Source organism: Schistocerca gregaria, chromosome 1, assembly GCF_023897955.1.
Source record: "Schistocerca gregaria isolate iqSchGreg1 chromosome 1, iqSchGreg1.2, whole genome shotgun sequence".
NCBI classification, from domain to species: Eukaryota; Metazoa; Arthropoda; class Insecta; order Orthoptera; family Acrididae; genus Schistocerca; species Schistocerca gregaria.
In genome coordinates, this window is record NC_064920.1 from 130092779 (window position 1) to 130118541 (window position 25763).

General features: G+C 40.2%; 1 protein-coding gene across 1 annotated transcript in view; it reads right to left on the minus strand.

The window, feature by feature from the left end:
* LOC126334849 (derlin-2) overlaps nt 1-25763 on the minus strand; it is a 66313-nt gene that overhangs the window by 10958 nt on the left and 29592 nt on the right. Inside the window, exon 5 of the mRNA XM_049997521.1 lies at nt 18068-18231. Within this exon, the coding sequence (XP_049853478.1) occupies nt 18068-18231 (164 nt within the window). The remainder of the gene's footprint in view (nt 1-18067; nt 18232-25763) is intronic.

Here is a 25763-nt window from a genome sequence, read left to right on the forward strand (position 1 = left end):
GCTTCATGGACATGAAAGATTCCCCATCAACTCTAATACATACGAGGTACCAGGGCGAATAAGCTTCACTGTCATCCTTAGGTTGGCATTCCCATTGTGTGGCCAGGGAGGGGAACGACTCAGGGTGATTTCTTAGCATTAAGGTTAGACTTTGCCCACTGAGAGACTGCTGGTGGTGGGCCATCAGCAAGAGTGACATACTACGCCTCATGGCATGTCATCCGCCCTGATGCCTCCCACTCCGACCAGGGGCCATCCCCACGGGCACCACCCAGCCACAACAAAAGCCACCTGGCAGGAAAGTCATTGCTGGGAGCCCAATGTCCCAGGGTGACAGGCATCTGCTCCTTGGCATACTTGGGGAATTAACAGTGCAGGCATCAGCAGAGCGATCCCTGTATTGTCAGTGGGCTACAACCAACAGGGTGCATGGCGACCCCACCACAATGGACTGGCTACCATGCTGGATATGAAGTACAAAGAAGTCCATGGTCATCGTCGCACAGAAAGTGACACTGCATAGTGCATGGTGGAAAACGCACCCAAGAAGATGTCCTTGCCAAAGAGATGGGGAATGGGCGGGACTCCAATGCGAAAGTGGGCTAAAGACCTCTATGCACGAACACAATGCACCATGTAAGGTGCCCTTCCCGAACTGGCTTGCTCTTTGGGAAAAGTTTGAAAAATGGAGGTCAAACCCTACAGGGGACCATCACATAAAGGCCGAAATGTGTGCGACTCCTTTTAGTCACCTCTTACAACAGGCACGAGTACCTTAGGCCTATTCTTACCCCAGGACTCGCAGGGGGAACTGAGCAAGTGCATTATATACTGAACAAAAAAATCATCTATGCAGGTGGGGGACACAATTTCTCAGTCAATCACAAGTGCATCCGCCAAATTTCAACACAATATCTGGCAATATGTAATTACTATCTGCAAGACTTTTTGTGCTGATTTGTCACTGTTGATGAAACCTGGGTCCATCTTTACACACCAGAGTCAAAACAGTCAAACGATGGACTAATGCTGGCGGAATGGTACCAAAGAAGGCAAAGATCATTTTGTCAGTTGGTCAAGTGATGGCCTCTGTTTTTTTAGGACTATCAAGGAATAATCCTCATAGATTACGTGGCAAAATGCAGAACTGTAACTGGACCGTGTTATGCTTCATTGCTGGATTGTTTAAAACTTGTGTTGGACCAAAGTTGGCATGCAAAAAAGTGCCTTTCACCAGGATAATGCACCATCCAACATCAGCAACAAAAATGACGAAAGTGCATGAATTGAACTTTGAACTGATTCCTGATCCACCCTTATCAGTAGCTGTAGCCCCATGCAACTTTTTTCTGTTCCCTAACTTGAAACTTTGGATTGCTGGGATGAAATTTTCTTCAAATTAGAAAGTGATAGTTGCACTCAAATAGTATTTTGTGGAGTTTGACAAAATCTATTTTTCCAATGGGATGAAAAAGCTGGAGGATAGCTTGACCAAGAGAATACCCCTCAAATGGAACTACACCACGAAGTAAGTTGAATTGTTTATTGTTTCTTGCCTTTTCACCAAACTTATCAAACCAGCATCATGTTGCGTTTTCTCAAAATTTAGGGAGACTGTTTCCAAGGACCACTTAATAATTCTTTGAGAAACATCATTAACAATCTCTTCTGTTACTTTTACGTGATGGAATTTATTACAAGACTAATGCTGTCTGCAAAAAGCACCAATCCTGCTTGTTGAAAGTTAAAGTCGAAGGTAATTCACATACATTAGGACTAGGAATTGACCCAAAATTGAACCCTGTATTACCTCTTCATTATTTCTTCTTAGTTACTTCCAACTTTGTTTGAATTATTCATCACAACCTTTTGCATTTCATTTGTTAATTATGATTTACAGTAGTTGTGTGAAAAGCTATCAACACCATAAAACTTAGGATTTTACTCACCATATAGCGAAGATGCATCTCCATTATATGGTGAGTAGCAACTTTCCTTTTGTAATATTGTTATATTTCATCTTGGATTTTCCACTGTTCAAACTTAGGTTTCTGTTTTTCTAATAGATTGAAGTGGTCTTCACGATCAAATGCTTTGGAAAGATCACAAAAAATACCAACTGGTAGTATTGTTTAAGGCTTTTAATATTTGCAGTTGAGCAACCCTTATGGAATATTAACTTCGATACACTAAGTAAATTAGTTCTCCTCAAATATGAAACTATTCTAGACTATATTACCTTTTCAAATATTTTTGAGAAAGATGTCAGAAAAGGGAACTGGATGATAATTATTTAATTCTTTCTTGTATCTTTCTTATTCAGGTTTAACAATTGTATATTTTACTATGAATGGTGAAATTAAAATATAATAAAATGTTTTATGTTGTGTCAAATATCTTAAAAAGCAGAAATATCTCTAAGAAATCCAAACTATGCATATAAAGGGTGTTTTAAAGTATTCATTACACGTCTAGGTGTGATAAATCACTCCCATAGGGAATTTTGTCAGAGAGAAATGTTTGTCAGCAACACTAGGCATCCTTTGATATTCACTGGCCCTGGGACAATACTTCACTGAACTAGCAGGGTCTACTAATCATGTGTGAAATATACTCCCTTCCCCACGAAATGGATAGTGTGTTTTTCAACATGAAAATTACAAGAATGCGAGCCCCTAAGCAGAGAAAGATATTTTAGAAGCGAATCAGTAACGTAAGTGTGACCAGCCTTTCATGCAGAGCAGATGATTGGATGAAAGGTAAACACCTATATCAGGTCACATGTCAGGAATATAACCAGTCTTGATATGTCGAATGCTATATGGCCGGTGGCAGCCATAGCAGGTGGTTCTTTTGCATCCAAACACTTTGTCTCAAACAAAAGTTGTTCCACATGACATTGATCTATCACCTCTAGACATTTGCTGCCGAAACTTTGAAACATCCTGTATCTGTCACTTATGCAATCTAACAAAGGCATGTAAAAGATCTTGTTCATAGACAATGACAAATCTGGAAAAACCTATAACTATATGGTCTATTTGATCAATCAACTATTGTAGGAAAGATAGAAACTAGATAGACTGCATGGACTGATCATGTGATGTAATTGTACGAAGACAGGTTCTTCTAAACTGTAGTAACATCTCTAGAAAGAAGAAGACCACCATGATGCATAAGAGGAGATTTTTAGACAATATATGTAAAAGCCTAAAATTATTGAAAATTTTGAACTGGAGAGACTTTACCACACAAAGGTTTGACAAAATATTGTTAAACTGGCAGCAAAGAGCTGACACAGCTGGTAACTACTTTATGATAACAGCAACAACTTCAGCAACAGCAACATAGTAATTGTTAGTATGTTTGTTTAATAAGAGAAACAACTATATTCCTGTGAAATAGTGTAAGATTGTGAATAACAGCCAACATACATATATTGCAAAAATTATGAAAGAGTATTAACTATTTTTAGTCCCTTCATAGGTAAGTTCTGGAATAGTGAGAACATACTGGGAGATAAAAAGAATGTTTAAAATGATGGGTCAAACTAGAGTCAGTATATTTCTTGATTGTTATTTTGAATAAATTGTAAAATTTAATCTTCATCTTCATGAATAAATAGTGATTATTTCAGTATGAAGTACCAAGCTCAATTACAGTAAGCCCATTTTTTTCCAAAGTACTGTGATATAAAACTTGAAACAGAAAGAGAAGACAATTGTAAAACTCAAAGCAGATAAGTGAAAAATGTAACACTGATTTCTTTTTTCTGAGGCTACATCAGAAAAATAAGAAAAATATTTGCATTTTTCTTGTATTCTTTTATTCTTTTCTACATGGTTGGCTAAACTGTGTTAACATACAGAGCAGAAAAATTTAATTTAAGTTCTTGAAACAAGATGAGTCCTCCTCATCCTTGGGTGTGAGTGGCCTACCATTCCTTTTTAATATTTTCCTACCTAGCCCTCTCTTCTCCCTGATGAAGGGGAATTTTGAAAGCTAGGACAGTGCTGTGCTTTTCTAAATGTGCCTATTGGCAAGACTAACATATTGCCTACTGGAGGTAAAAGTGAAAGCCAGTAACAGTCTCAAAATGTTAGATTCCTTGAGTGAAATTTCCTTTTGATACATTTAAGGTACTGTAAAACATAATTATGCATAATTTGTAACAATAACTGCTTGCAATTTTATGGTTTTCACTACCAAAAAATGTTTACTTCCACAAGGAACTAAGACTACTTGAAGGAGTAATATAGGGGTTGTTAGGTCCGTTTCTCATACCTTCAACTTTGAGGGTAGAGTTGACAGCAATACAGATAGGTAGCATCATAATATAGGGTGTATCAAAATGAATCAGCCAATTTAAAAAAAATCATAACTATTATGTGATCTGAGATATGTGTGAACAACATACTGTTGGAAAGAGCAAACTCTCGAGTTTTACATGGTTCCCATTAGGTAGCAAGCAGTACGCGTCCACTTCAGTTCTAGTAAAAATGGTGTGGGGACAACAGAAAGCATTTAGCATTGTATGTTTTGCACAGTGCGGGTCAGTAATAACTATTCAGCATGACTTTCTTACTATGTATGGTGTGTATCCTCCAACAGCACAGAGTAATAGATGGTGGCTTGCACAATTCCAAGAAATCTCTTGTTCATCAAAAAACAAAATTCATTGTGTATGTTTATTAGTTTCAGAAATAAAGATGTGCCAAAGCAGATGATTCTTTTCGATACACACTCTATTTCAACTCTGCCTCCTGAACCTCAGTTAGTCATTAATATATCTGTGGAGCAAATAGACTGGTTCAAAAGACTGCTTGCAGTCTATGTTATAATTGCATGCCGTACAGCTTTCTCAATCTTTCTTGCATTCAACGAAGAAGTAATTTTCTTTGGTTTGGATACAGTAATGTACACAAACTTTATTATCTGTCTTCATAAATATATCAACTGCTTTGGACTGCAGTCAGGAGCCTTTTTAGTTACCAGTTTTCAGAAGAAAAATATCTCTAGAACTACAAATATAATGCTGTCCTATACTGCCTATTTGTCTCACCACAAAGTATTTATTTTACGGCTGATCGACTTTGCCACAGAGAGAACTTGTTTTAATATGTTTTGATAGCAACAGGGGACAAAAGAATAAGTCTTTGATAGTTCACAAGATGTTTCCTCGAAAATAGTTTGCAAGACATAGGATAGGATATCCTTGTAAAGGTTGGCCATTGTTCTTAGCACTTGGGCAAAGACTTTGTGTAGACTGCAATGCGTATGCAGTTATCACTGTAATGTACAATAAAGTTCAGTTGTTGATGTGATACATTATATCCGTCCTTCAAGTTTTATTTTGATCTGATGGTGGCTATGACCAAAACTGTTCATAATGAATAACAAAAACACACAGCAATGTCTACAAATTCTGTGTGTAAATATTTTGCACTCCCTAAAGCTCTTTCATCTTATTCCATCTATTGTATGCAGTAAAATAAAATCTCTGCATACTAAAACTCCCTAACTGAACTGGAGAGTACTGTCTAATTCTACAGCAACTAAATATTACAAAAGACTTTTTTACTATCAGAGAATGTTGTCTTTATTAAACTACAACAACAAAGAGTTTCATTGTGGAGGGCCTTTTGCTCTTAAGTCCTTGTAAACTTATTTGTAATTAAAATGTGGACTCCCTTCCACAATTTTCATTAACTGTTTTAGTAATTGTAAAGCCCTTCAAACACACAGTATGTCCCCTGTTAGTAGTTTAACTTGTCTTGTCAGAGCAGCCAGTACATAAGATTAACTTGATGTTTTCTCAGCTCAAGATCAGAAGTTCGTAAGTTCAATGTCATGGTTGCTGTGTGTTTTGGAATGTCAGTCCTTTTAACCTGCAGAGATTAATGGTAGTATACTTCAGCAAAGTCCTAATTAAACTAAGATAACCAATGTGTATTTTAACAGAAACTAACATACCTAATATCACTCAACTGGAGTAAAAGCACAACTGCTAGATAATTTTTTTTTTCTTTTTTGTGCCTTAAAATCACACTTACTGCCACAGTCTGTATCTCTCCTTTAAGTTGGCACTAATTTATTTATTTAATTGTGTTACCTGCCTCACAATCCAGGTGATTTATTCAGGATTTGCCTTCTCTGCAATGCACATCAGTCCACCTCTTTGTCAATGACGAGTGCTGAAACAGGCTCAGAGCTTGAGATGATAGTAGAATTGTGAAGCCAAACAGTCCAAATTTAAGGAATGACACTACTTTGTGTCCCCTTCTGGTGCAGATTTACATGGCTGTGTTATTTCTGTGATCGCCACAGATTAAGAGGTGCTGAAAAGAAAACTTCGGCCTCTGCACTACTGGCCGTTGCCAGTTTATGAGGCTGGAGCTGCTACTTCTCAATCAAGCAGCTCCTCAATTTGGCTTACAAGGGCCTATACATTTCTTTCCAATTGCACAATTTTTACAGTATGACTTGTTTTGATCTTTAGATCTAAAAACAAAGTAAAACTAAATATGTACTGTCTATTATTTTACCAAACCTAGAAACATGTTGTCCATAATTCCTGAATTTATGTAGATTGTTGTGTCAGCTGCCCATTATGTCTGTATCAGAATACTTATGGTATTGAACTGTGGTCTGTGTTTTAAATATGTAACTGGTGGTGGGAGGGGTGAGGATGGAGGGGAGGGGAAAGGAGAGTAAAAGTGGAGGGAGGGGAAAGAAGGCAGGAAGGGGAATTGGCAGGGATGTCATTAGAATAATGGATTTACATTTTTTAAACATTGTAGTAACTTATGTGAAAAGAGAGGTTCTTACACTAAAGTTATAAAAAATAAAATTATGTAAAAATTATTATTAAAATATTAAGAGTGCAGAACAATGGCAGTGTAAAGTGTAAAAGGGTAAAAGTAAAATTATAAAATGGGAATTATATGAAACAACTAAAATTGAATAAGTGTCTTAAAATATTAAAAGAGTAAAAGAATTTAACTGTGAAACTATACAAGGCATAAAATAATAAGATTATAAAAGCTAAACTATGTAATGCAATTAAAATTATGGTGGTCAGAATGTGACAGTTTAGTTAATTTCATGTGCAGTTAATTGCATTTGCTTCTGCTTGGTGGCAGTGAATGACGTGCAGATTTTACGGTGAGTCTGCACCCTGGCTTGTAGCTAGGACAAAGTGAAAGCCAATGTGTTGTTGTTGTCTCTTCCCATTGAATGAGAATGTTGCCCATATAGAAGTTGTGTTGAGGTGGATGAATTGAAGAGGACTTTGAAGTTTCTAAACATTATATAGTAAATACAACTGAACTGCTGAATTATTGTATTGCCATGCTCTTGTAAATGGTGTGTAAAAATCTCATTTCCTTCCAACATTATCAGGAAAGCCCCTTAGGTTTATTATGTAGTACAGAATGCTGTAGTACACGTTTTTTTAAAGATGTCTCCACAGGAAGAAATTGCACACACTAAGATTGGGGATTCTTGCAGGCCCTGGAATGTGAAATTACACACCTTTCAGACAATTGGTGAATGGCTTCCATTGAATGTTGAGCAGTATATGATGTGGCTGCTAAAACAACGTTTTCGATGTCAAGATTGTGCAGTCTAAGTGTAAAGAATGTTTCAAGCATGCCAAACAATGTTACTGTGGTCACAATACCATCCTGACATTCAAAAATGTACGTGCCAATGACAACATTACATCATAAGCACACCATATTCTAATCTAGACACTATGTAATGGATGCTTACGAAACTTTCAAGGATTTTCCTGTGGCTAGTCATGGAAATTTTATTTTTTAATGTAGCCGTTAAGGTGCAAGTCTGACAGCAAAATGTTGTTATAAAAATTGACACCATAGCTGATTTTAGCCGAAACCTATTCACTAAACTCCCTATGCAACGCAGGGTCTCATAGATTTAACTGCTGCATAATCTGTAAATTATAGAAGTGAAACTTTAATCTCAGCAGCATTCTTCGTACACTTCATCACCTAATCTCTAACACAAATGTGTGTCATTCAATGGAATGGCGAGTGCTCTACTGCAATAATCTAGGGCAGCAATGGGATATGTACCATTCGATGAAGAAAAGCATCATATAATCATGAATCCATAAATCCCTTATGAAACCACACAGGTAAAGCTTCGCATTGCTAGTGGTGCTTACGTCTGACATGAGACAGTGTCCTAATGCTCCAACGAGGAATTTCTAGATTTTCATTGGATCAAATTCATGACCATTTAATACTTTTTCATGATCTCTTTAGTTAGATTCATGACCTCCCAAAAATGTGGGTAGTATAATGACAAAAACACTTTTTTATGAACATGAAAGCTGGTTGAAATGAAAGCTGAGTGTAATAATTCTTATATCATTTAAACTTTATGTCAGCATGAATAAGGTAACTACCTATGACTTGTAGTATATCAGTCAACAAATACTATAAAAAACATTAAACTCTCACATAGGATGGGGTATGACATTTCAGATACATTTATCATCACATCAATTAAAATACAAATTGTTTTGACATAGTAACATTGTGGAAACTTACGATTTTCTTAAGACATTATAACAATTATGAAGGTACAACATTTATGTCAAATGTTAAACTTCACAATAAAAGCTCCAGTGTTTTAAGTTTCTTAAGTGAACTTGAAATTTCAACACCTGAAACTTCGGCTTCTTCCTTTGCCTTTTCTATAGTAATTTTTTTTGTAATATATGAGCTCTTATTTATGGAACTGTACTTCTTTTAAAATTGGCCACTTCATTTTCATCATTTTTTTTTCTTTTTTAAGGCTTTTAGTCTTTTTGATGAAGCACCATTGATTCTGTAATGTCCACATTTGGTTGTTTCTCACTTCTAAGTTAATTACCTATTCTTTCTGCAACAGTCACATCTTCTTCTAAAAAGAAACCCCTTGAGAGTGCGGTCGCAAAAGGCCAATGTTGTTTACAGCAACTGAGATCCCACATCCTGTATAGCAAGCAACAAGAATATTGGCTGCTAATGGCAACAGGGGGGCAGGATTGAGGGTATCCAATGGTGAGCACAGCACGAGCCTATGAAGCATAGCTGAACTGGTTAGCTGATGAGTGACTCACAATGGTGCAACAGTGCTAGTGGTGCTGATACAAAGCAGAGCAATGGCAATGACAAACCATACAAACACTGTATTATATCTACAACAACAGTTGCCAAAGTTGACATTTCTTCGGAAAGAAAACGAAGGAATTTCGCAGAGTCAGAAAGAAGAGGCAGATGAAAAATTAGCGTTTCTCCAAAGTGAGTCAATGGAATATGTGGTGTCGTACTGCTCGACTGTGTGGATAATGTGAATCAGGAGTATAATTATGATGTTCACCATCTTTGTCAGAAGGGAACCATAAATCCCATCTCCAGTGAAACTTAATAAGGGCAATCATTGTCCAAGGAACGGGTTGACATAATTATGTACATGGAAGATCATCCACAGAATAGTGAAAAAAAAAATTATGAACATATTTCAAATAAGTCCATACAATATTACTGTGTACTACATAAGAAAAATTACTAAAATTCAAGAGAGAACAAGGTGCACTTGTTACAAAAACTGGTGTTTGCGCACGCACATCAAACTGTGTGTGACATAGAGTACAGTGATTTCAAGGAAAGCAGTGGATTGTAGCATAACTTCAAATACTGCTACACAATTGGAGGACATAAGATAACAAAATTTTGAACAAAGCACAGTGAACTGCAGAATGTGCCCAAAAATTTGTGGATGAGATATACAAACTTATCCCATTGTTCAGTGGCCGACCAATTGGGATTTGAAGAGGAAATGCATATGAAAGAAACTCTGGAAACTACAGGTACCAAGAGACTTCTATTGAGGTAAGCTAACATCAATGCCTTAACAGATTCGTATACAATTATGCTGCCTGTTAATCTGGATGGTAAATTGGCTGGAAATTTTTTTATTGTGCTGTGACAAGTTGTAGCTACTCTGCCACCTAGAAATCTCCCTTGTGTGTGTATGTGTGTGTGTGTGTGCGCGCGCGCGCGTATGCATTCTTGCAAGGGCAGTAGGGAATATTTACATCACTGGAAACAACAGTAGGAAAATGAGCGTAAGAGAATTACAACTACGGTATGAGCACTGCTTTTGCTTTTGACAGTTGGTCAAAATAACTTGCTTTTGCTTGATTCCTGGTTGGCAGATAAAAATCATCCTTTATAACCAGCTATCCTTCCCAAAAAGAGAGTGACATTTCAATTCATACCACCAGGAATCACTCAACAAATTCAGCCTCTGGATGCTTGCTTTTTCAATGTGTACAAAACATATTATTGCAATATCTGCAGCTATACCTCAAAGGACAGCTTTCCATCTCATCCCGTGCAGTAAGTCTCCCCTGACCCACAGTTCTGGTTGACTTTCCCAAACTCTACCCCTTTTTCTAGACCTCTCCAGTCCTTTTCCTTCACCCCGCTGCCTTCCCCTTCAACCCTTTTGCCTGAAAAAGGAGCCACTGGCTCCAAATGCTTGCCTAATTACAACCTTCATTTATGTGTGTGTTCTGCCACCGCTTGGTTAGTAGATTTTTCATTTATCCAATTAAATTATTTTGTCAAAGAATAGCCAGTTTCATGAGAAGCTACATTACAGACTGTCTGCATTCAATTGCATACCATCACATTCCATCAGTTCTCATCACTCTGTTACACCACTATGATTTTATATGCATTCTTCAAGAGTGGATACCTAGCTGAATGCCCTGCATGCTTTGCAACTCCCGAGGAATCCACCTTCACTCTTGATGGCGTGAACCTTTGTGATCACTGTGGCATGCCATTTTTCATTCGGTGTTCAAGATGCAAGGGCATTTTTTTTTTAATGTTTCTTGAATGTTGACAATGTTCTTTTTGTGAAGTGTAATACATACATCTCACAGGAAGTTGATCTTTGCACCTCCCAGACACTCATTTTCTGTCATCCTCCTGATGCATACAGTGAGTCATTAGCAGCTAATATTTTTCCTGGTATAGTTGCTAACACAACACTTTCAAATGAGCTTTACTAAAGAACGAACTTGCGACTTTTACTCAAGAGGTACTTTGTAAGTTTTCAACTAAAACTCCTTTGTTAACAGAAAAGCCTCTTTCAACAACAGCATTTCCATGAAACATACATATCATTTCAGCACAAACTTAGTGAAATTATGGTTCACATTTTACACTAAATTCATCAGAAAGTGATCAGCTTGTCCTTCTTATGGTTGATTTGTTTCAGTGATTTTTCAGGATATTCACAAATTTTGCAGTATTCTCTCTTCACTACCTCAGCTGTTGAGGGTGTTAAATGATATTTTGACACAAATTCTTTCAATGGAATTGTCACACAAGAATGTCTCAAAATAGAGCTCTGCATAACTTTAGGTGATAAACATGAGCCACCTTAACCTTTCAAAGGACTTCTAAGCAATTTTTCGATACAGACTTTGCAAAATAGCCATGCAAATAATTTCTGAATAAAGCTCAACAAAGCCATGCCCTCAAATTTCTCCATATGCACCTTTCCTCCACGGTTGCAAACCACAGTTAGCAGAGAATCTCCTTACATGGCTTGCACAGATGGATAGAACCACACCTGACACACACACACACACACACACACACACACACACACAATTCATGACCAATCACTCAATTTCATTACCTTTTAATTACTTTCATGTCACCTATTCTCTTTCATTACTTTCATGACCTGAAGACAACCTACTCAATAAATGCTTCACTAACAAAAAGGTTTCAAATGCTAGAACAGTATAGCATAAAAATACATATGAGTTTGTGAATAAAGTTGAGGATACCCTCCAACTAGTTGATAACATTTTTGCTTCCCTAGACATGGCGAATTTATGGACTAACATACCTGTTTGCAAGACATTGAAAATAATTAAGAACAACCTAACAAATCACAAAAAATGGCTACAGAAGAAATAGTTGAATTAATGGAACTTCTACAACTATTTCACTTGTAATGCGGGATATATCATGGACCAAATGGGCTAGCCATGGGAAATCCCCTAGCCAGGATTATGGCCGAGTTTTCTCTAATTAATTGGAACACCAATTTTTCCATGAACAACTATGCAAAATCCTCTATTATTAGTTTCTGTTAGGAGGCTGTACAGTCCAGAATCCACAGGATAAGCATCCAAAATCATCCTGCTGATGCACCAGGTTGAAGATACCCTTTTGGTAAAACACCATGTCCAGCTGTGTAAAAAAAAAAAAAATTTGCAACTTCCTGCTGCACATCCTAGTCCAACAGGAATCATCAACCATTTGAAGCCTTTTTTAAGGGACTGAGAGTGTGATAATCATATGGGGAGAGAGCAGGACTGTAAGAAGAGTGCTTGAGGGTCACTCAATTGACTTGGCATAACTTTTGCATAACAACATTTGAGATATGGGGAGATGTGTTATCATTAACGAGCTGCACCCCTTGTCGCAGTTTCCCCAGACCTTTTGCCTTAACTGCACATCACATTTTCTCCAGTGTTCAACAATATTGTTCCCAAGAGATGGAGACACGAGGTTCCTTGAAAGGCCTTTACAAATGTCTGCTTGTGTCTGTGTATGTGCGGATGGATGTGTGTGTGTGTGTGTGTGTGTGTGTGTGTGTGTGTGTGTGTGTGTGTGTGTGTGTGTGTGTGCGCGCGCGCGCGCGCAAATGTACACCTCTCCTTTTTCCCCCCTAAGGTAAGTCTTTCCGCTCCCAGGATTGGAATGACTCCTTACCCTCTCCCTTAAAACCCACATCCTTTCGTCTTTCCCTCTCCTTCCCTCTTTCCTGAAGAAGCAACCGTCGGTTGTAAAGCTAGAAATTTTGTGTGTGTGTTTGGGTGTATTTTATTGTGCCTGTCTACCGGTGCTTTCCCGCTTGGTAAGTCTTGGAATATATATATTGGCCACGACACCATGATTATTGCAGTGTCTGTGTGTTTATGGGTTGCATTTTTTCATATGACTTGTCAAGCCAATGGCAGCACGGCATCTCTTGCTGCAATTGTCACAAGTGTATCTGGCTGCTGAGGCAGGAGCAGTGGTAGCATTGTGAAGCTTTTTCTGCCTTAATCTGTCTAACAAGCCTTCATCATGCTTCGACATTCCAGATAATATATCATCACGCCACTCTGGTCTCAAGCCAGCCCGTGCCCCCCATCTGTTTACGTCGATTCCAAAGCTCTCCATATCTCATTTACAGGAGTCCTTGAACCTCAATACAGGACGTCCTACAGGTCTTTTGGCTACAGAGATCTCTACAAGCATCACCTCAGGTGGTAATTTGTCAGGATCCATACAGTGGACGTGTTCCAGCCAGCGAAGTCGTCTCTGCTTCAGGATAGCTGAAATACTGTTGCAGTTTGTTTTACGTATCACTGCTTTGTTGGTCACTCGGTCCTTCCACGTTACTCCGAGGATGGATCTCAGGCACCGCATGTGGAAAGCATTAAGGCGAGGTTCTTGTTCTTGTTAGGCATAGGAAGTCCATGTTTCCGATGCATACAAAAGGATGCTGAGGATGCAATAATAAAGCAGTATTTAGTGAATATCTTCTAGTATCAAAGTACTCTGTTGGCGTCATTGAAATGCATTTTGCAGTACTGCACAATGCCCAGGGACACCTCTTGACAATGTTGGAAGAAACTGAGATTTTTGCACTATTTACAAGAGTGTGGTAATACATTAAACCAGTAGATTGATTTTATTGAAGGCCTCTTCCACTCATCCACCTTGACAAATACCTGTTTAAGCAGCAGAATCCTCACTCACTAAAAGGAGACAACAGTGACACATTGGCTCACACTCCATCGTAGAAAAAGCTGGTGTGCAGACTAGCTTCCATTCACACTGTAAAATCTCTATGCTATAAAATGCCAACCAGCGAAAGCATATGCAATTAACTATAACTGTCACATCCTGTTACCAATAATTTTAATTGTTTCACATAGTTTAATGTTCATAATTTTTTTGTTTTATATCTTTTATAGTTTCACACTTCCAATGTTTTAACTTTTAACACTTTAAGACATTTAATTCAATTTTGGTTACTTCACATAATTCCCCTTTCATAATTTTACTATTTTATACCTCTTACAGTTTACACTTCCATTGTTCTACACTCTTAATATCTTAAAGATAATTTTACTTTTTTATAATTTTAATGTAAGAACCTCTCTATTTACACAAGTTACTATAATGTTTTAGAAAATGTAAATCCATTATATGCTCATGATGTCCCTTCCAGTTCCCCTCCCTGTCTTCTTTTCTCTCTCCCAATTCCTTTCACCCCGCTTTTGGTCTCATTTTCCCTCTTCTCCCTCTCCCCTTCCACTCCTACTCACCTCGTTAAAACATGGACCACTGTTACATACCACAACACTCTGGTGTTTGATTCTGATACAGATATGACAGGTGTTGTTGTTGTCATCAGTCCTGAGACTGGTTTGATGCAGCTCTCCATGCTACTCTATCCTGTGCAAGCTGCTTCATCTCCCAGTACCTACTGCAACCTACATCCTTCTGAATCTGCTTAGTGTACTCATCTCTCGGTCTCCCTCTACGATTTTTACCCTCCACGCTGCCCTCCAATGCTAAATTTGTGATCCCTTGATGCCTCAAAACATGTCCTAACAACCGATCCCTTCTTCTAGTCAAGTTGTGCCACAAACTTCTCTTCTCCCCAATCCTATTCAATACCTCCTCATTAGTTACGTGATCTATCCACCTTATCTTCAGTATTCTTCTGTAGCACCACATTTCGAAAGCTTCTATTCTCTTCTTGTCCAAACTAGTAATCGTCCATGTTTCACTTCCATACATGGCTACACTCCAAACAAATACTTTCAGAAACGACTTCCTGATACATAAATCTATATTCGATGTTAACAAATTTCTCTTCTTCAGAAACGCTTTCCTTGCCATTGCCAGTCTACATTTTATATCCTCTCTACTTCGACCATCATCAGTTATTTTACTTCCTAAATAGCAAAACTCCTTTACTACTTTAAGTGTCTCATTTCCTAATCTAATTCCCTCAGCATCACCCGATTTAATTTGACTACATTCCATTATCCTCGTTTTGCTTTTGTTAATGTTCATCTTATATCCTCCTTTCAAGACACTGTCCATTCCGTTCAACTGCTCTTCCAAGTCCTTTGCCGTCTCTGACAGAATTACAATGTCATCGGCGAACCTCAAAGTTTTTACTTCTTCTCCATGAATTTTAATACCTACTCCAAATTTTTCTTTAGTTTCCTTTACTGCTTGCTCAATATACAGATTGAATAACATCGGGGAGAGGCTACAACCCTGTCTCACTCCTTTCCCAACCACTGCTTCCCTTTCATGCCCCTCGACTCTTATTACTGCCATCTGGTTTCTGTACAAATTATAAATAGCCTTTCGCTCCCTGTATTTTACCCCTGCCACCTTTAGAATTTGAAAAAGAGTATTCCAGTCAACATTGTCAAAAGCTTTCTCTAAGTCTACAAATGCTAGAAACGTAGGTTTGCCTTTTCTTAATCTTTCTTCTAAGATAAGTCGTAAGGTCAGTATTGCCTCACGTGTTCCAACATTTCGACGGAATCCAAACTGATCCTCCCCGAGGTCTGCATCTACCAGTTTTTCCATTCGTCTGTAAAGAATTCGCGTTAGTATTTTGCAGCTGTGGCTTATTAAACTGATAGTTCGGTAATTTTCACATCTGTCAGCACCTGCTTTCTTTGGGATTGGAATTATTATATTCTTCTTGAAGTCTGAGGGTATTTCGCCTGTCTCATACATCTTGCTCACCAGCTGGTAGAGTTTTGTCATGACTGGCTCTCCCAAGGCCGTCAGTAATTCTAATGGAATGTTGTCTACTCCGGGGGCCTTGTTTCGACTCAGGTCTTTCAGTGTTCTGTCAAACTCTTCACGCAGTATCGTATCTCCCATTTCGTCTTCATCTACATCCTCTTCTATTTCCATAATATTGTCCTCAAGTACATCGCCCTTGTATAAACCTTCTATATACTCCTTCCACCTTTCTGCCTTCCCTTCTTTGCTTAGAACTGGGCTGCCATCTGAGCTCTTGATATTCATACACGTGGTTCTCTTCTCTCCAAAGGTCTCTTTAATTTTCCTGTAGGCAGTATCTATCTTACCCCTAGTGAGATAAGCTTCTACATCCTTACATTTGTCCTCTAGCCATCCCTGTTTAGCCATTTTGCACTTCCTGTCGATCTCATTTTTGAGACGTTTGTATTCCTTTTTGCCTGCTTCATTTACTGCATTTTTATATTTTCTCCTTTCATCAATTAAATTCAATATTTCTTCTGTTACCCAAGGGTTTCTAGCAGCCCTCGTCTTTGTACCTACTTTATCCTCTGCTGCCTTCACTACTACATCCCTCAGAGCTACCCATTCTTCTTCTACTGTACTTCTTTCCCCTATTCCTGTCAATTGTTCCCTTATGCTCTCTCTGAAACTCTGTACAACCTCTGGTTCTTTCAGTTTATCCAGGTCCCATCTCCTTAATTTCCCACATTTTTGCAGTTTCTTCAGTTTTAATCTACAGGTCATAACCAATAGATTGTGGTCAGAGTCCACATCTGCCCCTGGAAATGTCTTACAACTTAAAACCTGGTTCCTAAATCTCTGTCTTACCATTATATAATCTATCTGATACCTTTTAGTATCTCCAGGGTTCTTCCACGTATACAACCTTCTTTCATGATTCTTAAACCAAGTGTTAGCTATGGTTAAGTTGTGCTCCGTGCAAAATTCTACTAGGCGGCTTCCTCTTTCATTTCTTAGCCCCAATCCATATTCACCTACTATGTTTCCTTCTCTCCCTTTTCCTACACTCGAATTCCAGTCACCCATTACTATTAAATTTTCGTCTCCCTTCACTATCTGAATAATTTCTTTTATTTCATCGTACATTTCTTCAATTTCTTCATCATCTGCAGAGCTAGTTGGCATATAAACTTGTACTACTGTAGTAGGTGTGGGCTTCGTATCTATCTTGGCCACAATAATGCGTTCACTATGCTGTTTGTAGTAGCTTACCCGCATTCCTATTTTCCTATTCATTATTAAACCTACTCCTGCATTACCCCTATTTGATTTTGTGTTTATAACCCTGTAGTCACCTGACCAGAAGTCTTGTTCCTCCTGCCACCGAACTTCACTAATTCCCACTATATCTAACTTTAACCTATCCATTTCCCTTTTTAAATTTTCTAACCTACCTGCCCGATTAAGGGATCTGACATTCCACGCTCCGATCCGTAGAACGCCAGTTTTCTTTCTCCTGATAACGACATCCTCCTGAGTAGTCCCCGCCCGGAGATCCGAATGGGGGACTATTTTACCTCCGGAATATTTTACCCAAGAGGATGCCATCATCATTTAATCATACAGTAAAGCTGCATGTCCTCGGGAAAAGTTACGGCTGTAGTTTCCCCTTGCTTTCAGCCGTTCGCAGTACCAGCACAGCAAGGCCGTTTTGGTTAATGTTGCAAGGCCAGATCAGTCAATCATCCAGACTGTTGCCCCTGCAACTACTGAAAAGGCTGCTGCCCCTCTTCAGGAACCACACGTTTGTCTGGCCTCTCAACAGATACCCCTCCGTTGTGGTTGCACCTACGGTACGGCCATCTGTATCGCTGAGGCACGCAAGCCTCCCCACCAACGGCAAGGTCCATGGTTCATGGGGGGGCTGATACAATTACATAAATAAATTCAATAGATATGTACTATACATTCCTAGTTTTTCTAAAATAATAGATAGTACATATATAGTTTTACTTTGTTTTTAGGTCTGAAGCTTCAGGGAAATAAAAATAGTACTGTAAAAACTGTGCAATTGGCACTGACATAGAAATGATATACAAAATTTTGTATATTTTTTATTGTTAAATTTAACTGTATTCAATGAATAATGAACATGTGCATATCTGTCCATTCTATTCTCTGAGGTTAACAGAAAAAGCAATACTTACAGCAACTGTGGTGTGGAGAGCAGGCGGAATCCACCTTGCTGATTTGGGAAGACATCCTCAATGAAGTAGTACATATGTCCAACAGCCATCCCTACTATGTCCAACCAAACGGAGTTTCCCAGCAGGACTGAGAAGCCAAGTAGTACCCATGGTAAGTAGGGAGCCTATTAAACATACAAAAGGTAGTAGACAGAAGGTATAATACAAATGAATAGATACAGATAGGTTTTTTTTATCTCATATACATTTACACTGGGTAAATGTGCTGGACACTGAATTTCCTCTCCCTTAGAAATTGCATGCTCTGGAATCATCTCCAGGGACACATTGGCAATATCTGGTGTATCATCATCATATTCCTCAAATCATATTCTCTGATGAGAATTTTTATGACAACATACTTAGGGTATTAGAACTTCTGTAAAACCTCCCTGTACTAACAAGAAGCAAGTGTAACAGTTCTCCCATTCTTTTCATAGAAGTATGGGACCTTTATCCGAAAGTCTGTCACAAAACAACTGTCCACACATGTGGTCTCTGAAGAGAATCCATGCGCAGAGCTATGGATTTGAACCAAACCAACAACAAACCAACGTGTGTGTGTGTGTGTGTGTGTGTGTGTGTGTGTGTGTGTGTGTGTGTGTGTGTGTGTGCGTGCGCGAGCGCGCGTGTGTGCTTGGTGCTTATGGGCACTCAATGCTGAGGTTATCAGTGTCCTTACACACATTAAAAGAAACAAATGTGGATAAAATTACTGAAATGTTATCGTATATGCTATGACAACGGGAAAGAATAAAATACGACAGTGGTTTGACAAGTTCTCAGAATCACTACAAGAGGTCAGTGCTAGAGCAATGAGTTGTTCACGTGATATTCATTGGACTGTTGCCTGTAAACACATGCCACGACAATGCTCTTGGAAGAGAGCTGTGGTGGTGACTTGCTCTGTTGTTGTTCTCGCATAGTCATTTGTGAAGATGAAAAAAATTGAGATTTGAGCAGTGATTGTGTACTTCATCAAGAAAGATATGAAAGCAAAGGACATTCATACCGATTTCTAGAATACACTTGGGGACTCTGCTCCTTCATATTCAACTTTTGCCAAGTGGACAAATGAATTTAAATTTGGTTGGGAGAGCTTAGATGATGATCTGCGCAGTGGTCGGCCAAGATATGTCATTACTTCAGAAATCATTGCAAACGTGCACAAAATGGTCATGGAGGATCACCGATTGAAAGTGCGTGAAATTGCTTACACCTGCCAGATGTCATCTGAAAGGGTATATCATATTTTAACTGAATAATTAGAAACAATAAAATTATCTGCAAGATGGGTGCCGCGACTCTTGACACTGGATAAAAAACACATGAGAATGGACATATCGGAACAATATTTGGCCCATTTTAGGAGAAATGAACAAGATCTTTTGCACTCATTTGTGACTACAGATGAAACTAGGGTGCACTACTATACCCCATGGACAAAACAATAGTCAAAGCAGTGGAAACATGCTGAGTCCCCACTACCAAAGAAAGCAAAGACAATTCCTATGGTGGGAAAGGTCATGGCATCAGTGTTCTGGGATGCAAAAGGGATTCTGTTTGTAGATTATCTCCCCACTGGGCAAACAATTACTGGAGAACACTATGCCAACCTCCTGGACAAATTGCAACAAAAGATACGCTTAAAAAGGCAAGGTTTAGCAAGGAAGAAAGTTATCTTTCATCAAGACAATGTGCGCCCGTACACTTGTGCTGTCGCAACGGAAAAATTACATGAACTAAGGTATGAATTGCTGTCACACCTGCCTTATTCATCTGATATGGCTCTGTCAGACTTCCATCTCTTCCCAAAACAGAAAATTTTTCTTGCTGGGTGAAGATTCACTTCAAATGCAGAATTGATAGCCAGAGTTGACGACTATTTCGCAGGCCAGGAGGAAACTCATTTTTGAGATGGGATCAAGGCACTGGAACATCGGTTGACCAAGTGCATTGATCTACAAGGAGACTTCATTGAAAAATAAAAATGTTGCAGTGACATAAGTACTTTTTTCTATTCCATTCTGAGAACTTTTCAAACCATCTTCATATGCTATACAGGAGTCTAAGACACAAGTAAAATTACAAAGGAGCTAAAAGGAGAGCACAGAAAAATGTCACTAGCTGATCACTTACATAAAATACGGGTGAGCCAGTCAGCCTGTTAACACGTTATAACCATCTACCAAAAATTTTGGAAAAAATATTGGACAATTCTCAGAAAACTTTACAGTTCTAACCATTTATTTGAACATTACCTAAAATAGAGGGCATCTGTTGCCAAATCACCTGCAGACCACTAGTCGGAAAATAAAACACAGTCCAATAGAATGTGGCATACAGTGATCTGTATATCACAAGCACCACACATTGGAGCGTCCTCTCACCAGAACAAGAAACCATGTGTCATATGGCTGTGGCCTATGTGAAGACGAGCAAAGAGGACCTCGTCCTTTTACCTGATTGGAAGGAAATATGCCTCAACCACATTGTGGGCTTTACTAGATGGAGCTTATCATCAGTTACTTCCAGCCACTCATTCTCCCACTGATGCAAGACTCTGGGCCTCAACAGCAAGGCTACAGCATGCAGGGGGATGACACACTAAAATAATTAAGGAACATGACAATCCCCCTTGGTTGCTAGATCCTCCCTTTTGTTCCCCACAATACCCATGAGCCCTGGTACCCAGCAGAAACATACCTCCTTCCCCAGTTGTAGCTGGAGGAGAGCATCCTGGATATTCTGGACAACTTTACCTGCTGGGCACAAGCATTGTGGGGAGCGAAGAGCACTCCAAGAATCAGGATAGACAAGAAATTTATTACTGGAAGAATGTCTCACCTGCACCAGTGCCTGTAAGATCACATATAATTCTGCTTCAAAGACAGTACAGTCTTGAGGCAGTTGGACCTTGAGGACATGATCCCAGAAAACAGAGCAACCAACATACACTGTGTGATCAAAAGTCTCTGGACACCTGGCTGAAAATGACTTACAAGTTCGTGGCACCCTCCGTCGGTAATGCTGGAATTCAATATGGTGGTGTCAGCCCATTCTTCATGAAGTGCTGCACTGAGAAGAACTATCGAAGTCGGTCAATGAGGCTTGGTACAAAGTCGGCGTTCCAAAAGATCATAAAGATCTTCTACAGCATTCAAGTCAGGACTCTGTGCAGGCCAGTACATTACAAGGATGTTGTTGTTGTGTAACCACTCCGTCACCAGCTGTGCATTATGAACAGGTGCTCGATCATGCTGAAAGATGCAATCGCCATCCCTGAATTGCTCTTCAACAGTGGAAAGCAAGAAGGTGCTTAAAACATCAATGTAGGCCTGTGCTGTGATAGTGCCATGCAAAACAACAGGGGGTGCAAGCCCCTCAATGAAAAACATGGCCACACCATGACACCACCGACTCCGAATTTTACTGTTGGTACTACATATGCTGGTAGATGATGATCACCAGGCATTCACCATACCTACACCCTGTCATCAGATCGCCATATTGTGTAGCGTGATTTGTCACTCCACACAATGTTTTTGCACTGTTCAACCGTCCAATGTTTATACTCCTTACACCAAGTGGTGGCATCGCTTGGCATTTACTGGCTTGATGTGTGGCTTGTGAGCAGCTGCTTGACAATGAAATCCAAGTTTTCTCACCCTCTCTCTCTCTCCCCCCCCCCCCCCCCCTGCCTAACTGTCACAGTACTTGCAGTGGATCCTGATGTAGTTTGGAATTCCTGTGTGATGATCTGAATAGATGTCTGCCTATTACACACTGCGACCCTCTTTAACTGTCAGCAGCATCTGCCAATCAACAGACAAGGTCGATCTGTACGTTTTTGTGCTGTAAATGTCCCTTCATGTTTCCACTTCATTATCACATTGGAAACAGTAGACCTAGGGATGTTTACAAGTGTGGAAATTTCACATGCAGACGTATGACACAAGTGACACCCAACCACCTGACCACATTCGAAGTGCACGAGTTCTGCAGAGTGCTCTCACGATGTCTAATGAGTGCTGAGGTCGCTAGTATGGAGTACCTGGCAGTAGGGGGCAGCACAATGCACCGAATATGAAATCATATGTTTTTGGGGGGGTGTCGGGATACTTTTGATCACATAGTGTAGTTCCCCTGTTTAGAACCATCTGTAAAGACAGCTACACAGTTGTGGTGCTCATACAAAATGTCAACAAGATACACATTAAACACAGAAGCAGGAGCGCAATCTCACCTGTACTGCACTAAATCTAAAATGACCATGGGCCTCTGCAGCAACCAGGGTGGCTGACAGTTAAAACCCTGGATTTGAGGTTGGATCTGCTCCATTCCAAGTGACTCCAGTAAATGTCACACATGGATCCCACATAGTGGGAGAAAAGGCATTCCACAGAGTGACGAGCAACAGAATGGAATGCGGGTGAATTCAATGCTGTGAGGAACTCACTATGAGGAGTTTCTGTCGAACTGTAAGTCATGGCTCACAGCCTCAGCACAGACGCTGGGTATGGGGCACTGTCCTATAAGCACCCATGGTGAGCCTAATTCTCCCACAGTGGACAGTGTCAACAATCTTCAAATAAGAAGACCTCACCGATCCACAAACATTGTGTCCATAATCTAGTTGCAAATGCATGAAAGCCCTATAAAACTGAAGCAGATGTGACCTGTCCACTCCCCAAGACATGTGGTTGAGGTGATTTATTATGTTCAGTGCCTTGAGGGTTCTGGTGTTCAGGTCTATCAGGTGCGGAAACCACAACAATTTGGAGTAAAAACTGAGCACCAGAAGCCTCACTCAGTCTCTAAAATGTAGCATAGTGTACCCCATGTGCAAGGCAGGTACATTAAAAATACAACGAGAAGGAATAAAATGAACACACACATACTTCTCTGCAGAGAACTAAAAACGCGTCATTGTTCCTTACTCCACTAACCTCCACAATTTAAGTTGTAACTGACAGCACACTGTTGCAACACTGGAGGAGGAACAGAAAACAGCAAAATGTCCACAAATAAGGAGCACTGTATGGGACTCCTTACCATAGACATGATACTGTTAATGGCTATGGTGAAGATAGTTACACTTATAACACTGCCCTGAGGGATGCCATTCTCCTGCTCAAAACAGTCTGACAGTATGTCACCAATTCGGGTCCTCAAAAACTGCTGAGACAGGAAAAACCACAAGAACATGCAGCGCTGGCCTCGGAAGCCCTGTTGATGCAGTTATGCAAGAATACTCTGCCTCCAAATAGTATTGTATGCCTTACTGATATTGAAGAGTATGCCGATACACTGACATTTATATATGCACGCCTGTTGAACAGCCACCTCTAGCAGGTCAGGTTTCTGACAGTGGACCAAAATCCCCAGAGGCCACACTGAGAGTGGCAACGGAGTTGCCTAGTCTCAAACAACCAGACCAGGAGATGGTTAAACATTCACACCAGCATCTTTCCTACACAGCTTGTTAAGGCAAAACACCTGCACCTAATGGGACACATGCAGTCCTTTCCTAGTTTGAGGACAGGTATCAGAATTGAATGAAGGGGAGTGGAGTGGCTGCTTGGACCCGAGACATCCAAGTCCATGATGTGCTCCTCGTCAATCAGACGTGCCAGAATGATGTCTGACAGCTCTCCAGGACAGCTTTTGACCTAAATGGCATGATGCTTTCCCCGTGCCCTGTCCCTTCAAGGGGGTGTTGGGGGCATTCTGCTTTCTTTGTACCTTCTGGATGCTCACTGTGATCTTTCCTGTTTCTGCTGCCTATATAGCTTTGTCCTTCCTTGCTTGCTTTTCCATGGCATGTACATGTGCAAGTACAGGTGCTTGAGGTGGATACAGCCACAAGGGACAATGTCTGCTTCAAAGTGTCCATCTTGGGAACAGATTTCCGCACCACAAAAGAATATGAAGTGCAAAGACACAGTGATGCGTCACCTTATATTCTTTTTTGGTTTCGGCATAGGGGATCCAGTTGATCACTTTAATTTCCTGTATTTTGCATTCCTGAGCAAAACCAGGCCAGTCTCGGCTCCACACTGGATGGTTCCCAGAGCAGTTGATGCATATCTCTGGAGACGAGCAGTCAGTCCCAGCGTCATGGGCTCCTTTTCTGCACTTCCCACAGGTCACTTCACCTCCACGACTCATGGCTGTATGGTCAAAACACTGGCATTTATAACAGGGCATAGAGTTTGATATGTAAGGCCTAACTGTAAGCTGAAGGGACCATGCCACAATATGTTCAGGCAGCACTGGAGAATTGAATGAGAGTGAAAGTGGCAATCTTTTCAGTTTCTCCATTATTCCTTCGTGATCGTTGGTCTACATTGACTATCCCTTGGGATGCCCATTCTTGTTTCAGCTCAACTAACAAGGAACCATTAAACAGTCATTTAATAGATTTTAAAGTGCCAGCAAGTCTTTCCAAACCCTTATGGACGGTCAGGCAGCAGTAGTTGACCGAGACAGACGCAGCAACAGGGAAGTAACCACTTTTGTGTCATTTATGAGTTCCTAACCAAGAGCAAATTTTATTGTATCATGTGTGTGCTTTAATAGTTTAGTTTCTTGAGTTTCTGCACGTAAATTTAATATCTAATAGCCACAGTTGTCGCGTTTTCGTTTGTGTTGGAAAGTAAACTGATTTTGTGACATATTACAAGTTCCTAATCACGAGCAAATTATTTAGTTTCACCTGAGTGCTTCGGTAGTTAGGTTTTCTAATATCTGTGTATTACTAGACACAGTTCATGTGTTTCCGCCAGGGTCTAGAATAGAGCTGTGCAGCACATGCCAATAGCCTGTTTACCTGCATAGTTTAGTTTTCCATGGTCTATAGTATGGACAGAGACCGTGATTGTTGTGTGCCGATGCGAGCCGAGTTGGTGACAGTTCGCTCTAAGCTTCAGGCTGTGATGGCTTCGGTTACATAGCTTGAGGCTGCAGTGGATGGGCACCACTGTTGTGGGTCGGCCGTGGGGATCCAACGGAAGTCCAGTACACCAGAGTCTTCTGGTCGGTCCTCACAGGTGGCCAACCCAGTTGCTGCTCGCACTGAGGCTGACGCTTCACCTGTGCTTGAGTGGGAGGTCGCCCCGAGGCAAAGCAGCTGGCGAAAGACTTCCCGGGTGGCAGAACGTAAGGCCTCCCCGGTTTGTCTGACAAATAGGTTCCATGTGCTGTCTGTGGCTGACACTGTCGCTGAGCTAGACGCTGTCGTCTGTCCTCTTTCAGAGGAAACCTCTCAGCCTGCAAGATCTGGGCAATCGCAGAGAGTGGGATTATTGGTAGTTGGGAGCTCCGACATTAGGCGTGTTATGGGGCCCCTTAGGGACTTAGCTGACAAGAACGGTAAGAAAACTAATGTGCACTCCATGTGCATACTGGGTGGAGTCATTTCAGATGTCCAGATGTGGAAAGGGTCCTCCCGGATGCCATGAAGTGCACAGGGTGCAGGCAACTGCAGGTGGTTGCTCACATCGGTACCAATGATGTGTGTCACATTGGATCACAAGAGATTCTCTCTGGTTTTGAGCGGCTAACAGAAGTGGTGAAGGCTGCCGGTCTTGCTTGCAAAATGAAAGCAGAGCTGACCATTTGCAGCATAGTCAACAGGACCGATTGCGGACCTCTG